At 34.0% G+C, this 18,149-nt stretch overlaps 1 protein-coding gene across 1 annotated transcript; it reads left to right on the top strand.

The window, feature by feature from the left end:
* Positions 1,639-16,387, top strand: LOC109820340 (mitochondrial import inner membrane translocase subunit TIM50). Its single transcript, XM_020386469.1, has 10 exons — positions 1,639-1,882; positions 1,967-2,055; positions 4,919-4,955; positions 12,798-12,859; positions 12,946-13,059; positions 13,179-13,283; positions 13,378-13,476; positions 15,002-15,158; positions 15,246-15,348; positions 15,882-16,387. Exons 1-10 carry the CDS (start codon positions 1,702-1,704, stop codon positions 15,925-15,927), a joined length of 993 nt encoding a protein of 330 aa, XP_020242058.1. The 5' UTR covers positions 1,639-1,701; the 3' UTR covers positions 15,928-16,387.

Here is an 18,149-nt window from a genome sequence, read left to right as displayed (position 1 = left end):
CCCAAATCAATGCTTAATCAAAGCCCAATCAAAGCCAAAGAAACCCTAAAAACCTGTCTCTATTTACAACAAAATACAATCCCAAACAAATTGGGATTCTAAAAAACGAGTTTGTCACACCCAGGGTTGGCAGACACCACACCCCTGAAAACAGGGCAGATTCTGCCACAAGTGGGTATGGTAGACACCACACCCATGTCAACAGGGATAGATTCTGCCACCTGGGTGTGGCAGACACCACACCAGGGTGTGGTGGAGTCTGTCTTGCTTATTTTTCACGTGTTTCTCAAATTCCTTCACCGTTTTCACAACCGACTATGTGCTCACCCAATACTTTCAAATTTCGACTCATGCACTAGCACTCAGCATGCATGCATTTTATTTTAGAGAATAAATTGCAAGCAACACCCATCTTTCTCATGAATCGGGAGGGGAGTGCTAGCAAATATGTTGATCGATGTTCGTTGCAAATGAAAGCACACATTCGTGTTTCATGCAGTATATCCAAAAAAATATTGAGTTTTTATCATATTGGGCCCCTGAATTGTCATAATTCTAAATTTAACCCCAATTCCACATTCATCAAGCCGTTTTCGATATGACCCCCAAATCTATAAGTGGTTTTTAATAAGGCCTTAAAAACAATAAGTGGTTATAAGTAAGACAACCGTTTTAAATTATATGAAGAGATAGGGGTCTTATATAGAAATATGAGGATTTGAGGTATATAGAGTAACTTAATTGCACTTAAATACCTTATAGTTTTCTTAGTTTACACTTATATACCCTCACTTATTTTTTGGTTGCACGTACATACCCCAAGTTTTTAAAATTTGCACTTTAATATACTCAATTATGCAAAGATGAGAATTTTCTACCGAAACTTCTCATGCGACAATCAGATGCTAGCTTTACTATATTTTTACTCTTAAGAACTTTTTGTTAAAGCTAGAAAATGCCTATTTTAAAATACAATTAAGATAGACGTAAACTAGAATTCAGATATTTTTAACATAAACTTTAAGAATTAAAACAGTCTAAAATCAACATATGAGTGCCCCCATCAGAATTTTTAAACTAGAATTCAGATACTTTTAACATAAATTTTAAGAATTAAAAAGGTCTAAAATCAGCATATGAGTGCCCCCATCAGATTTTTTTTCTTACGTTTTCATAACTGAGGATATTAAAGTGCAATTTTTTAAAATTCTACGGTATATAGGTGCAACAAAAACAAGTATGTATATGTATATGCAGAGGAGGGGGAAACCATGAGGTATCTATTCCTTTATACAAATAGGAGGATCAGAGATTCACTGTTCATACTACAGTAGCGTTTACTGTAGCATTATTACTGAGCTAATAATTAATTAAAAATATTACTGTAGCCACGGGTACACTGTAGCATTTAAAAGGTGACTGTAGCAGAGTGGGATACTGTAACACTTTTAAAAATTCAAATCATGCCATATTAAAAAAGCGGGATTGCTGTAGCAAAAAAAAAAATACTGCGCTTTGCACGGACCGCAAACTAGTTTAAGTAAGCCCAAATATGTTTGATCTTTGGTCTGGACCCGTTGGACCCGAATGCTAATTGTCGGTTCAAGTCTAATTAAACCCCCTCTAAAACCCTCGCTGTCCTCTCACTCTTTCTCTCTCATTCCAGAATCAGAAAAATCCAAACCCTAGCAGTCGCCAGCTATGTCCCAAATCATCAGATCCAGTCATCGTCGTCTTCTTCCTCTCGCAAAATCCGCCGCGGCCCCGCTGCCGCCGCCGCCGACAGCCCCCGGAGATCCCCCAAAATCACGGAGATTCCTCAAGATCGGAGCTCTCACAACTCTCACCGCCGCCATTGGCACCGCCGCTTATGCAACTTACGGTATTCTTGGTTTATTTTGATTTGCTTTTCCTTCTTGTATTTTGAATTTTCTTGAAATTTGAGATTTTGGTGGTTTGATGGCAGCGTATAGTCTGGAGGAGGTGGGCCAGAAGGCCGGCGAGTTGCAGGCGAAGTCGAAACTTGACGTTGGCGACGACGCTTCTGCTTTCCAAGTATGTGACATTTTTTTATGAGTATTGTATGTAGCAAGTTGTAGAGAATTGGGATTTGCAGTCATTTACAGGTTTAGGGACTTATCTAATTGATGGAGCTTATGATAAGCTGCTGAAAATAGCCATTTGGTAATATAAGCTGCTTCCAAAAGCAGTTGACACGTTTGGTGAAACTGTGCTTAAAGAGCATTATAAGTGAAATTGACCAAGATGGCCATAACTTTAGCTACCTGTTTGTTGGTAGTAAGAAGTATAATTTTGGAAGAGATAAGGTTATATTGTCAAAATTTATATATAATTCTAGAAGAGATACGGTAATGTTGTCAAAATTATATATGATATGAAAATTGTGCTTAAAGAAGCTGCCTTTAAAAGGATAATTGGGAAAATAGCCCCGTAAAAGGAGAAGCAGTTTCAATAAGCATGCATATTAAGGTTTATCAAACACATTTATTGACTGCTTAAAAAAATAAGCAGAAGCAGCCTAAAAAGAGCAATGCTAAACTGGCCCTAAGAGATATTGGGGGTTTTCTGCTGGAGTAAGTCTAAGGTATTAGTGGTTATTTGAGAATGCAAGAACGGTGTTCATGGGCTTCCAATTAGTTTTGAGGATGAAAATGAGGTGGCTTAAGAGCTGTTGTCATCCTAGCATGTCATCATTGTAAATTTGTTATCGTCATTATCAATTATCGTGGTTAGCCATATGTTCAGCCAATACAGGTACTGCAGGTATTTATCAAACTCAAATCAAATGGATTTGATAAAAGAACTCATGAGACATAAGAGGTGCCAAATGTTTGCAATATAGGTTGATGTTGTTGAGAAGCCATAATATAAAAGCCTACAGGAAATTGAGGTTAAGGAAATTATGGGGATACCATTACATCATGACCGAGGCTTCAAGATTTACGGCTATAAACCAACTTAACTCATGTAGCCTCACATAAAATTGCTCAAATTATATCTTTACGGAAATTTGGGTTCTCGCAGGAGATAAAGTGATGCATAGTTACCCGGTTGTTGAAGGAAAATGGGGCACTATCCTTGAGAACATGAATACACAAAACAGCTAAGGTAGGACTGAGATTCTTTTTTTTTATAATAATTACTGATGTTGAAGATGCAAACAACAAGTGATTGTGTGTCATTCAGTTTAATGGGCTAGGTACTAAATCTCTGTTTCTTTGAGAAACCTGCCAGGCTGCAACAATACCTTTATGTTCTATTTTGGCCTCCTGCAACATGTCTACTGAAACCAACATAAATCATTGCAGCTTGCAGTTATAATGAAGCATAGGCATGAGGATTGTTCTCCTACATTTCACATAGAATTTTGCCAATGGATTAGCAAATATACATTTAGCTCGCTAACATAAGCTTGGAGCTATATGTAGATCCCTGCTTTCTCTACTGTAATTCCAGAAGCCATAGTTAGAAACCTGGAATAACAACTGAGAGTGTACTAATTTCCTAATTGGATAATGTAGCAGTGCTTATGATACTGCATTGAAACAACACTTATACTAAAATTGGTTATCGACCCCAAAAGACACACTTAGTATATATAACACCTGTCACCTACTATTAGTTATGACGAAGGTTCTCTTAGCAACTGCTAATATCAAAAATAGATGTAATGAGCTATGATGTGCAACTCAGTTTTGTGGATGAATTCATCCAAATTTCTGCTGCTTTAAGAAATTTGAACAGATGCCTATGCTTTAGTTCAATTTTTCTCTATCATATCTAATGGAAAGGCAACATGTCTGCTAACTACTTATTTACTTAAATTACAATGGCTTTCTCTTCTCAGTTCTTGTTGAAGCATATGCATGATTACTCGTCTTATGCTTCAGTTCTGGTTAAATACATAAAACCTAATTTTACTGATTTGGGACATGGATTTCTGACATGAGTCTCCAAGCTATAGTCATTTCCTTGCTTTGCATTGTTTTGAATATTCCCGACATGGCCCGATATATCCCCGATAAACCCTTTTGCAGCGCGCGCCATAACTGATATTGTCTCTAAATATCGTTTACCGCTTTTTGGTTATTTTGGGTGATATATTCCCGATATGGTCGATATGGCAACCGATAGGTTGGTCGGTGTATCCTTTTATATGGCTTGTCGCAAAACAGTATACTTTGTTTGGTATTTTTTGGGCCAGATATCACAGTTTTCCCATTATATCAAATGACATTTTGGCCTGAAAAATCAAATGAAATGTTGCAATGCTGATTTGTACTTTTGTTTATTTTACAAGGTTGATTAGTGATCCTAAATATATATTATTTATATTTTGTATGCTTAGACGTCATTGAGTATGTTGAGATTATATTTTAGTGCATTATAGTATATATGCAAACATCTGTTATGGCATTCCGATATTTACCATATATCCTTGATATTTCCCTGATATCTGCAATCTGATATCAATTTTGGCCATCCGATATTTCCCCGATGTCCGATATTAAAAACCTTGCTGCTTTGTGTGATGTGAGTTTGAGAAGCAAAAGTTAGAATATGAAGCAATATAAGGAAAAGGACTAATGAGAGAATATAAAGAACATGTGGTAATGAGAGAATTTAGCAAAGCATATCATAATGCAATATGACCATTTATTAACACAAAACATAAAGTACGCCAAAGGGCTAGAATTTTTTTTTCTTACTACCTTTTTTTATCTGATCATATGATTAGCTATTGTAAGTTAACTTGAAACTGATCACTATATTCTTTCCTGTGTTTGTGATAGCTTTGAAATGATAGCACGCGTTGCCAACTGTTTGTCTTTTCTTTACCCCCTTATAATCATGTCTTATAATTGATGGATGGTCTTTTTTTTTTATCATTATACAGAAATTTCGGGCTATGGCTTACGCTACCGCTATGAAAGGTGAAGAATCTGGACGATGCTCTGATTATTCTCTTTTGAGTTGTTCAACCTTTAAATAGCTTCTAATTCATAATTATCCATTTGAAATTCGTAATAAATTCTGCTTGTATTATCTCTTCACACTAGTTTATTGATAATTGCCTGCTTTAATGGTTTGATTATTCTGGACCAACTATATCAGAATATTGCATGTTTTGTCCCCAAAGATGGAGAAGAGAATTGTAGTCCTGAGATCTACTAAGATACCAAGTATTATACAGCCTCATATTCCCTTGATTTTGGAAACTGAACAAACAAAATGTTAAAAGTGGCAAGAATTCGAAATGACTTGATAGAGTGTTGAAGGTACACTTATTATTTGATGAATGCACCTAATGGCTTTATACTAGAATCCTAACATTTTACAAGCAAGTTGTCCTTTTTATTTTTTTAAAATTGAAATTAGCCCCATCATAATTATTCATGTATCCTGTGAAACATACTCTTCTTGTGCCTAGCCTCATTACATCATCATCACACATGCATATTGTTTTTGTGCTACCGTAACCAAGTCTATCTCTCATCAAAATAAGGGTATTACATGGAGCATTTAAAAGTGGAAAATGCTCTACATTAAAATTGACCAAGTTTTAGAATTGACTATGCATGTAAGAACATGCTACTGGATTGTAAGCCTCCAAAGACCACAAATGTGTTACTTTGAGTTCTGGAGCAATACATACTGTAAACTCTCTGATGAAATAGAGCCATATCTTGCAACTCTTAAGTTTCAGCATTTTATTCTTACTCAGACTCTTGGTCTTTGAGAGAACCAAATGAACTTGCAGAGTGTAAATTTAGCAGTGATCTTTTGATTATGACCTCAGAGGCTGAGACAGGATAACCATTCTACGAAACAATTGTATATTAATAAATAAGTGACATAAAAATCATCAATAGCTCCAATGCAATGACATAATGATCTAACTTTGTGTTCTCAGCCATCACAACCTTTTCTTATGGACACTAATGATTTTGACAATTACTTCCTACTTCTGTAAAGGAAACAACGGTTATCAGTCACAATCCTCATGTTCCTTTGGTTTTATTCCATGCAACATCAGACTGTCATCCATTGTTCTTTTCATATTTCTAGCAGATATACACAATTTTACCTATTATGCCTCATTGTATACTTGATCTACTTTTCTTAATGTTCTAATGAAGAGTCTACATTTATTAATGGTTTTATATCAATTTATCCACATCGACATGATTTAAATCTTCTTGCTGCATCTTAAAAACGGCTATACATATATGTGTGTGTGTGTGTGTGTGCGCGCTATACATATATGGTAATGTTTTCCTAAGGTGACACCATAGATTCCCACCTAAGGAAGCGGCCTAAAATCACATCATTCCCTAATTTTTTTTGCGATCCGCTCCGTTGAACTTGATCTACACGTTCTTAAACCCAAACACACCAATTTTGGGGGTGAACCCGTCGTGTTTTGACCTTTCGTTGAGCCGTATAAAAAGTTCTATTCATTCGAAATCGTTAAAATTACGGTGAATGGATGAAGGGTCAAAATACGATGGGTTCACCCCAAAATTGGTGTGTTTGGGTTTAAGAACGTGTAGATCAAGTTCAACGGAGCGGATCGTAAAAAAAGGGAATGATTAATTATCATTGTTAATTAATTATACTATATGTCACTTCAAGTTTGTATAATTTGGTCCCTAAAACTTTCAACATTATTGTAAAACTCTACATCATATTAATTATTAGTAATTATGATAATATATTAATAGATAATTGCATATTAATAAAGTATATATAGAAAGAGTTGAAAATATAGAATTGTCCTAAAATTATACCATGTCACTCATATAGAAAAATTACAAAGAGCATTCTTATGTTTACGTAACAGGGTAGAAGGTACAAACATAAAATTTTAGAAAACATTAAGATATTTAAATGTAGCAAGATACAAGTGGGGGTACATAAGTATAATTTTGGTAAACTATAAGTACAAAAGCAAACCCATAGCCTTCCTATATGTACCATCAAAGACCCCGACATATACAATAAGAACATATACGATCAAATTCCAAACACAATGCTAATTAAGCCTAATTAAACCGGATGAAGCTTAATTAACTCCAACCCCTAGCCTAATTAAATTAGGAAATGTAAGAACATTCACTTATGCAAATATCATACCTGATGTTATTTGAAATCTAATAATCAAGAAATAAAACGCACAGAGAAAGAAATTTAAAAATCATAAGCAAAATTTAGAAAAGGATCAAATCATACATTCGTCAATGAGTTTCCTTCATGATCCTACATGATGCCTAAAATCTAAGAAGTGAGGAGATGATGGCAGGGGGGGTGCGGTGATGATGAGGATAATAATAACCATCTTTGGCAATTGATGAATTAAGATAGCGGGACGACGTTGCCGGAGCGAAATCGTAACCAATGGAATGGTTGCTGGAGCGAAATCGTAACCGACACGACAGAATGGAGAATGAAAGGAACGAAGGTTTAGGGTCCTGATTTATGACTTCTGTGTAACGAAAAACTTTCCAAGGACTATATTACCCCTATTTTTTATATTACATTCTATTACTAACTAAACTAAACTAATTATCGTGGTTAATTAATTATACTATATATCACTTCAAGTTTGTATAATTTGGTCCTTAAAACTTTCAACATTATTGTAAAACTACATCATATTAATTATTAGTAATTATAATAATATATTAATAGATAATTGCATATTAATAAAGTATATATGGAAAGAGTAGAAACATAGAATTGTTTTAAAATTATACCATGACACTCATATAGGCAAATTACAAAGAGCATTTTTATGTTTACGTAACAGGACAGAATACACAAACATAAAATTTTAGAAAAAATTAAGATATTTAAGTGTAACAAGATACAAGTGGGGGTACATAAGTATAATTTTGGTAAACTATAAGTTATTTTAAGTTCAGTTAAGCCTATAAAAAATTGAAACATTTGTTATCTACAAACAATAGTATATCATCTCATTGATAAATAACATTCATCATACAATGCGAGGCTAGATACATAGCTTATTTACTCCTCTATTCTTAAAGGAGGATCCAAATATTTACTGTTCATGCTACAATAAATAATACAGTAAATTACTATAGCATGAACAATAAATCTTTAGGTCATCCTTTAAGTATGCAGAATAAATTTACTATTAATGCTACAATAATTTACTGTATCATGAATAATATACTTTTAAGTATAGAGTAGTAGATATGATTTCTAATTTTAAGCATACAATAATCAAATCAAATGTATTAAACCTTAGAGGGAGGTATGTTCAAAATGCAATGCTTAAAAAAAGAATCATATTTTGAATAAGTATCAAGGTTTTGAATTATTTACTAAAATTATATACTTCGCTTAGAAAACTTTAGAATAGGCTTTCGAATGACTACTACAAGGTAGTGGACATGAGATAAATATTGAACAAATAAAATTTATGATATCAGATTGCAGAAATCAGGAATATGTATACAATACTGGGCATCATATGAGATAATATTCATTCATAACATAATATTGTAATATGTAATCTAACATATTAATGAATTTTAAACATAACAATTTGCATCGAGATATATATGCTTAAGATTTTGGAGAGCCGAGAATGCAAAGATTTTAGAGAAGAATTGCGGCTTTTGTGGGTTTTGGGGTTTCGATATTGTTTCCCAAACATGATTCAAACCAGAGCCCACAATCAAATTAAAAATAACACAATTATTTTGATATCTTCAAAGGGATATATCAACCATATTTTTATAGCGGTCGATATATCAAAAAAATCACCAAATAAAAGAAAACAATATAAAATTTTATCGAGATAAAGTCCTTAACCTGATATATCGGCCGATATAACAATATATCAACTGATGTTTAATACCATGCCTATAAGAGCAAATATGTGAAAATTATTTACATATTATTCCATTGATTTTAAGCATCCAATAATTCGATGTTATTCCCTTAAAATTTTAAAATTGCTCATAATTTTAGGGACTAATATTAAATTATTAAAAATTTAAGGGACATTATAAATAAGTCATATTTAAAAGAAGAGTTAATTTTTAAAAAAACGTCTCAACTATAAGGATTGTCTCAAAAAACCCACTCAACTGATTCAATTTAATAAATCCCCTTATTATGGGGGTGTTATAGATAACCCCTCTCAATTTTGGTACTATTTTAGAAAACACCCCTCAACTATGGCGTGTCTCATAAAAACTCCTATAATCCTTTACACTTCTATCAATAAATCCCCTTAACATAGTTACTTTAATACGTGATTTGGATAAAATACCCTCTTGAAGAAAGCCATTTTAGTAAAAAAGAAACACTCAACCGGTAATAAAAGGACAACAACCAATTTACAATTCTTTTTCCCTCTATATCACCTCTTTTTCTTTTATCTGGCAAAAACCAATGTAATTTTTTTATGGTTGAGGGATATTTTGATCTTTTCTAGTCGAGTACTTGTCACATAAAAGATAAGACTCAATGCTCTTAGTTTTGAGAGGTTTGGTTTAAGTGATGAAAGTTCACAAGGGTTAAATCAAAATTTTTACGTTGAGATAGATCACCTACAAAACACTCAAAACTTGACGGAGATTTACTCAGGTTCAAGTAGTTTTTTTTTTTTTTTGGGGGGGGGGATGTTGACATGCGCTCCATAATTGAGGGGGAGTTTTCAAAATCAACCTTTAACCAAAACCACAACTTAAGGCACACGTGACATCAATTTTATAAGAGTAGAGTCTATAGCAAGACCATCACTCAATGAATTGATTTGGGTTATTCATCCTTAAATTTATCCTATACATCAACTCTAAAAATCTTTTGCTATAAAAATCTCTAAGAGAAACTTAAATCTTTATTTGGGATGGGTATGTGATCCTGCTGATTGCCCTTGTCTTTCATGATTTATAATAAATTATTGGATAAAGTAAATTAAGTTATCATTTTATATTACTCACTTTCTTATAAGTTTATGAAGCTCATAGCTCGGATATGAGTATTGTTGCGGAAACTGTATTCTTCTAATTCCTTAACATAATTTTTTGGATATTGTTTGACATTGGATGGATATGAATTATTTTGTTAAAATACAATCACTATGAGTGCATAATATGTATAAATCATTCTCAAAGTATATTTTATAATTTTTAGAAACTAGAGAGTAATCGTTTTGACAGATAAATTAATAGTTGTTGAGATGTAAAAGAGTACAATATCATATTTTGGAATTGATCTGGAATTGATCACATAATGTATGTTTTCGTTCTTGATTGAATTTGCACATTCCAACTTAGAAAATTCTAAAAAAAAGTTCATGGATATATACAATACTCGGTCGCCGGATAAACAATAGGTGGGTGTGATTTTTTATAACTAAACAAAATCCTTAATGATTGGATAGAACCTACATTTGTCTTTGATGAATTCAAGAATTTATTTTCTTCATTAATAATAATAGTTTTTTTCCATATTGGTCCCTTACATCATTAATATTTTGAAATTATACATTCAAATTACTAATTAATCTTAAATCAATAATATTTTAAGGTTTTAAACATCACTATTTCTCTGGAAGATAAAATGTTAAATCTAACAAGATTTTACACATGGAAATATAAAAATATTAATATATTATGATAATTATAAATTTTTTTATAATCGTGTTATAGTAAATAAATAAACTTAAAGTAAATAATTAAATATATGACCACGTGCAATGCACGTGCATTCCACCTAGCTGTGATGTGTGTGGTAAATATGATATATATATATATATATATATATATATATATATAATATATAGAGAGAGAGAGAGAGAGAGAGAGACGAGAGAGAGAGAGAGAATGCTTGTACCAAGCACAAGTTTTTGTGCTTGTTTAGTGAAGGTGACATATCCCTTCCGCTCGTTGAAAATCGGGGCCCACATTCACATGAGTTGGGGAGTATTTGAGAATTGGAATGAGTAGATGGGAATAAGACACCTCACTACTTAAGCATAAAATTTGTGCGTGGTACCAAACATATTCATTTTCTCATATATATATTATATACTATAATAATATACTATAGCGGTAACTATGTGTAAATTGTATCACAGACGACTTTCATCTTTCATGCAGTTGACAAGCCAAAAGTTAATCTTCTGAGTTATTGAATAATTGCAATATTTGTGTTGCTTGTCCGTGGTTAATGGATTAATCTATATACATTATCTAATTAACAACTAATCTCTAATTGATGATGTTAAGGGATAATTTCATCCATTGGCTTTAATTTACAACCTCTTCAATGGAGTTAATATCCAATCTTCCTTCTAGTGTATAGTAAATTGGATTGTTCAAATGTAACCAAATATGACTATAATGCAGTTTCTGAAGTGTGTTTGAGGGATGGTGATATATGATTCCACCATTATCATGTGCAGTGCTGGAAAGCATACAACATGGTAGTCAAGGAATTAGATTTCTCAATCAATGCTGTATCGAACTAGTTGAAAATCCATGATGGCTTATTAATTTAACTGTGTTGTAGTATTAAGACGTTTGGTTCAGTTCGCAGTATGTAATTAGGCTGATTGATAGTCATGATAAAAACCGTCTTTTGAGTATCTATATGCTTGGTGCTTGGGGGACAGATGGCAGGGATGCTGCAATTGTGCTTGGAGGATTTGATCAGCACCACAACCGGCTACTTTATTGATCCTGATAATTAGAGATCTGAAAATGCTCAAAAAGTGGATAAACCAGCTTGGTGAAACCACATCAAACTATATGTTTCAAGAATTGTTTTTTTGGCATGCAGTAATTGAAAAAAAAATTCAGTCTGAACATGCCCCAGTGGATAAGAGAGTGACACAGTAACAGAAAGCTTTTCTATTATTCTAGGCAAATATGGTTCTAATACATATATATGTACATAAACTACAGCATATATCCGTTTTCCATAAACCTGGATTAACCAATGTGAACTTGCAACCTTATACATTTCCAGTCAATCACTGGTTTCGTTATGATAACAGTCGTAGCGAACTGAGCTGGCTACATGTGGTCGTGTTCGTACTGGCTACAAGTTAAATCCTTCTCTTCATTCTAATGACGCTAACTAAATGACAACATTATATGATGTATATGGGTCTTTTTAGAAATATACCCCCAATATCTTATATATTTTGAAAATGATCCCCTAAATCATCAATTCATCATCGCTGCCCTTTAAGACTCCAAATTATAGGCACCCTCAAGTCTTCCTCTCACTCTTAACTTCTAGAGGATAAATTTGATTGCTCCCTTACATTTTGTTGAAACGATATTATTTTTTTCATAAATGACTGAAATATCCTTAATTAGCTTAATTAATTTTAAAACAGTTTTCCTCTCTATTTTCTTGATGGCTGATGCACGCGAAAAGACTCCCTCTCTGCAAACCTTCTCGCCTTTTCTGCTTCCCATGCGCCACATATACTCCCCCCTGCATCTGCCCACCGCCGTCGCAGTCATATAAAAATGCCTTTTATCCATCCATTATAAAAAAATTTAACTGCAGTTGGCATGGAGGTAAAGTGAGGATTGACTACAATCTGGGATGTAAAACAGTAATTATGATATTGTGCAGAGTAATCCTATAAATATCTGTGTTTTGGAGAGGTATATACAGTATGCACGTTTGCCTGGTGTTTGTTTGGTGTGCGTTTGGGTCTGTGAAATTGGTGTGGAAATGCTTTAACAGTTACTGCTGTTCTTTTTCTGAGATCGCAGTTCCTATCAAGACTCTTGAGATTTACATGGATATTAGGAGGGGAATTGAGGAGCAGGTTCAGGTGTGTGGATTTTTTTTCTTTTGAGATTCTTATGTTTGATGCTCTCAAGATGCAATCAGTTTTGACTTAGTTTGAATTTTTGTTAGGGATTCACTGAACCATCATCAGAGAAGCTTCTTCCAGATTTGCATCCTCAAGAGCAACATGTTTTTACTCTTGTTCTTGACCTCAATGAAACATTAGTATACTCAGACTGGAAGGTATTCTGTTTGTGATGTGAATGTTAATTTTCTTTTTTACATCATGATATTATTCTGCAGCTTTTCACCTTTGCTAGCTGTTTAAATGCTTATACTGATTTTTGCTTGTCTTATTGAAGCGTGACAGGGGCTGGAGAACATTTAAAAGGCCTGGTGTTGATGCTTTCTTGGAACATCTTGCTAAGTTCTATGAGATAGTTGTGTATTCAGACCAGCTGAGTATGGTAAGTATGGTTCCTTTTCTTTTGTTCCCCCTTCTTTTCAGCATCGAGCAATCTTCCATGTACAATTAACTTATCATTTTTATTCTGCTGGCAGTATGTTGATCCTGTCCTTGAGAGACTTGATCAAAAAGGTTGTATTCGATACAGGCTGGCAAGAAATGCAACCAGATATCTCGACGGCAAGCATTATCGGGTATGTAAACATTGTGGATATTATGGGTTTCCATCTTTGCCGTCAGTTAAATGAATTATTTTCATTCTTGAACTCCATGAAGTGCTCTTATCTTTTCTCCTTATACATTGATAAGCTCCGACTTCCTTACAAGAAATTAGCCATAATAAACTTTCTTCTGTAATATTTTGTTAAAAACTTTAGAATCAACTATGTTTATCATTCTGTTCTTTGAGCAATGTGATTCATGAACCATCTCCGAGAGTCTGGTGTTGGACATAATTCCTATTAGAGTTCACATTTTTTGCTTCGATTTCATGCTTATCTGGGGCTGGACCTTTACAAAGGACAATGAGCTATTGGTGTTTCTCTATCTGATAATATTGATATATAGAAACCCTTTTACAAATTCTGAGGGTAATCCCTTGGTAGTTTGCTAAACTTCTGTATAAATAAAAAATGATGTATTCTGGAAATTTTTTCAAAAGGAAACTTGTAGAAAGCGTGAGAAGGAACTTTCAAATGGAAAGTTGTAGGAACATGGGCTGTATGTTGATATGAAAAATTACTAAGAAGAAGATATTGAAATACCCCTAGCCCTTGTCATATGTGTCTGATATGTGTATCCATCCAATGGTACAAGATCTTTGTACTGAAGTCTAGAATATAACGAAAAAATATTGTATTGGTCTCCTTATGCTTCATGCTATAGAAAACTGTCAAATTACACACACGCCAGGATATTAATGTTGAAATGTAAGTCCCTGCTATTTACCTAAAACAAAGTATATTTGTTGGCCATGTTGATATCTAAGCTTTAATCTCGACTAGCAGACAACAAACTTGTGGTTTGTTTCCAGAAGGTAGTTGTGTCTGTCATAGTAGTGATTATGGATGATAGTGTAATCTGGACACAGAACACAGGTATCAAGTTGCTGGACTTTAAAGTATCCGGTATACCTTTTAAACTGGAATAAATTGGAAATGGATATGTAGGTGTCTGGATTACTGATGTCATACTTAAAGGAACAATAGGCTGTCGGGTTTGACTGACTGCAAGAATAATGTAATGTTTGTCAGTACTTTTCTTCTTCTTTTATAGATCCGTCTGGCTATTCTCTGTAACCCTTTTCCTTCTTTTGAAACAATGATATCTTATTTTTCCTTTTTTATTTATGAGAAGTGTTTGATCCGTAGGAAGTGTTGTGTCAGTCTTAAGTGTTTACCACAGTAAATTTTGTATAGTGTCCTGGTAACACTTATTGTTGGTGGCTGGAAAATTGTTCTTTCTTGCTTTTTTTCCTTTTCCGATTGATGGGGGTATAGAAGGAAAGACAAAGAGCACCACAGAAACTCTGCAATGTTTTCATGATCGCATGCTTTTGGAGCTGTTTAGGCTATCAGGGGAAAGAAACTTCATATATGATGACTTTAAATTTTAAAATAAGTTTCTGAAAACATACGTTCCATTATCTCATTCTTTCAATTTATTTTTCTTGCCAGATATCTTATATGATATTCTTTTTGTCCCTAAATGCTGCAACAGGACCTATCCAAGCTGAACAGAGATCCTTCGAGAATTCTATATGTCAGTGGACACGCAACAGAAAGTAGCCTGCAGCCGGAAAACTGTGTGCCTGTTAAGCCATGGAAACTAGAAAATGACGACACTGCACTTATTGACCTTCTTCCATTTCTTGAATGTAAGCATTTTCGGAACTACCCTATTGTAGTTTCTTCCATAGAGTGTGAGTTGGATGTAACGCTTGTAAACTTGAACTTCTGTGCAGATGTAGCTCTCAATAGACCTGCTGATATTAGACCTGTACTTGAATCTTATAAAGGCCGTGATATAGCCACTGAGTTTATCGAGCGGTCAAAGGAGCATCAGAGGTAAGAAGTTAGTTGCTTCTGTATTTATTGCTGTTTTGTTGAAATGATGTTTTTTTGCTCCAGAAAACTACTTTCTGTTAATGTTGCTTCTCAAGTGGGTCAGCTTTGCTGCATTTCTAGTCCGTCCCTTGTCTATATTAGACAAACTTCTCGGTCTAGAATTAGGTCTCATTGCGACCGATAGACTTAGGTTTTTTGGGATTTGGGTTTTTCTTCTTCTTGTCATATAGTTTAATTTTAATGTTCTTTTTTGGGTCCTACCGGGGCAATTCGATGTAGGGTGTTGTTTGATTTAATTCTTTGTTAGGTCTTGTGTAAGTTAATTTGTGCGAGTGTAGATTATAATTCCTGAATTCCAAGAGGAATGACTTCTCGATTTATGTATAGCTGGATGTTTTTATTTGCATGATGTGTCCACCTAACAAAGCCTCTGTTGCTTGGCTATTTTCTCGTTATTCCATGATCTTTCAATTTTGCCTTCGTTTGTTGTTTTTTTGGATATTGTGAGCTGAAATCATTTTTCCCCCTACCAGGCGGATACAAGAACAAAGGCAACACAACCGTTTCTGGCGTCGATGAATTTCTTTTGACAACTGGAAAAGAATGTAAAAAGGCCGTACGAGGAAATTTCTTGTTCGTAATGATCCGTATTTATTCCATGGACAACAACAATAGAAGGATAGGCATGGATGTGTTCTCATGCCATTTTGGGTGTTCATGATTGAGTAATCTAAAAATCTTGGTTTCGAACTATTCATCCAATTGTGTACATGAGGATCAAGTCTTCCATCAGTAATAATCATCATTGTGGATGGAAGAGGAAGTTTGAACTTGTTTAATTCTGTTTTACCTCTAATGTTTGAACGGATGTTTACCTAATTTTGGTTGTTTTACCTGTTTTCATGATTAATACGGTCTCAGGTGCATAATGGGTGATTTGTTCATCTAAAGCATCGATGCCTATTTTGTTGTTAAATGATCATTAATATTGGGGAAAAAATGATTTCAGAAATTCAATTTCATGTAGTCTCTTGAAGCAGAGATGTGTTTCATTATAAAGTTTTTGCGTGGGCGCACGTTATTGTATCACTTATTATCTCTTGCAATTATATACTTTAATTATATACTTTTTAGCTTAATGAATATTGTATCCCTTATTATCTCTTGCAATTATATACTTTAATTATATACTTTTTAGCTTAATGAATGCAAGTACTTTTCCGTGCCGTAACGGTCGTAGTTGGTTAGATCATTTGCAAAATTCTACAACTTAACAGTTGCAAACGTATATGTTTCTACATGCAATGCCCAGATTTAATTTGTCCTTGCTTTTAATAAAAATGTAGTAACACATAAAATCCTTTCTGAAAATGCCTAGAAACAAAATTTAATTAAGTTTTTTTAATTATATGAAAATATTATTATTTTATTGGATTTCTCATTTTTTTCGTTTTAGAGGGAAATTGCAACGTATGAGTTTAAGGCTTAATTGCACTTAAATACCCCATAGTTTCCCCTATTTTACACCTGTACATCCTCACTTGTTCTTCCCAACACTTGTACACCTTAAAGTTTTCTAAAGTTGTACTTATATATCATTACTTATTTTAGCAGCACTTACATACCCTAAAGTTTTCAAAATGTTCACTTATATACCCTAAAATTTTTAAAACTTGCACTTAAATACCCTTAATTGTGCAAATTTGAGGGTATTTAAATGCAAGATTTAAATTCTCTAGGGTATTTAAGTGTTAGATTTAAAAATATGATGGTGTTTAAGTGCGCGTTTTTAAAACTTTCGGGTATATTAGTGCTGCCAAAACAAGTGTGGGTATATAAATGCAAGGTTTAAAAACTTTAGAGTAATGCGAGTATATAAATGCAAGTTTAGACTATATAAGTGTCATAAAAAAGAAGTGAGGGTATATAATGCGAAACAATGTGATGCAGGTATGAAGATCTGCGACGATAATGTTTCACCAAATCAACGATCGATCTAGGCAGGAAGTTCGAGAATAAAGTGAAGCTTTCGATGGTTATTTAGCAAATTTACAAATGTACTAAGTTTAGACCTTTGTAAATTATTCAGATAATAAATGTAATGATTCGTTCTCTTAATACAATTCGACTTGTAATATTTAGATCAACAAATATACCTGGTAACAGAATCGCTCGCTTACTAATCAAGCATAATACATCACAAACGCAATTGATATTAAAATTGATAATAGCGTGCACGCAATAGCGATTCCAAAAATACTAGGTCGAAAGAAAACTAAATATTCGTCGGGCTGAACTGGTTCGATGTGAGGGATCTCTGGAGGCGGTGTAACGACACCGAATCTGAGAGGAGGGAGCTCGCCTCCGAGAGCTACGTAACTAGGTGAAGTGGCGTGTCCGGGTAGAAGCATCTGTGCCACGAACTAATACCCAAACGACTCTCCACGCTAGCTGCAATCTGATGAGTTACGCGCTTGATATATCTGGCTGAGTGTCGAACGGCTGATAATCGAACCACTGAGAGAGCTATAAATCAACCACACCAGTCTCTGGACCAATCACGAACTGGGCATCTTCAGCTTCAGGATCGGTCATGCACCAACGGATCACGGACTCAGAACTCAAATCGGATTAGAACCGAACAGAACTCCAAATGAATCTGAATCGACTTTGAATCAAGCTTGAAATTTTAACGGGTTTGCTACTGTACGGTCAGATCTGAACTGAAATCAGGTCCAAATGAATAGGGCAGACTGATTAAAAAGAACCAGATCCAAAAGATCTGTTCGGTGTGAACTTCG

This window comes from Asparagus officinalis, chromosome 8 (genome assembly GCF_001876935.1).
Source record: "Asparagus officinalis chromosome 8, Aspof.V1, whole genome shotgun sequence".
NCBI lineage: Eukaryota > Viridiplantae > Streptophyta > Magnoliopsida > Asparagales > Asparagaceae > Asparagus > Asparagus officinalis.
Note: the sequence above shows the minus strand (reverse complement) of the source record. Positions and strands in the feature narration are given on the sequence as shown.

Bases quoted from the DNA above. Each gene is read 5' to 3' on its own strand.
- LOC109820340 (XM_020386469.1), top strand. From the start codon at position 1,702: ATGTCCCAAATCATCAGATCCAGTCATCGTCGTCTTCTTCCTCTCGCA. The intron at 4,956-12,797 runs GTGAAGAATCTG...CTGAGATCGCAG, and splicing joins TTACGCTACCGCTATGAAAG to TTCCTATCAAGACTCTTGAG. The intron at 13,284-13,377 runs GTAAGTATGGTT...TTCTGCTGGCAG, and splicing joins ATTCAGACCAGCTGAGTATG to TATGTTGATCCTGTCCTTGA.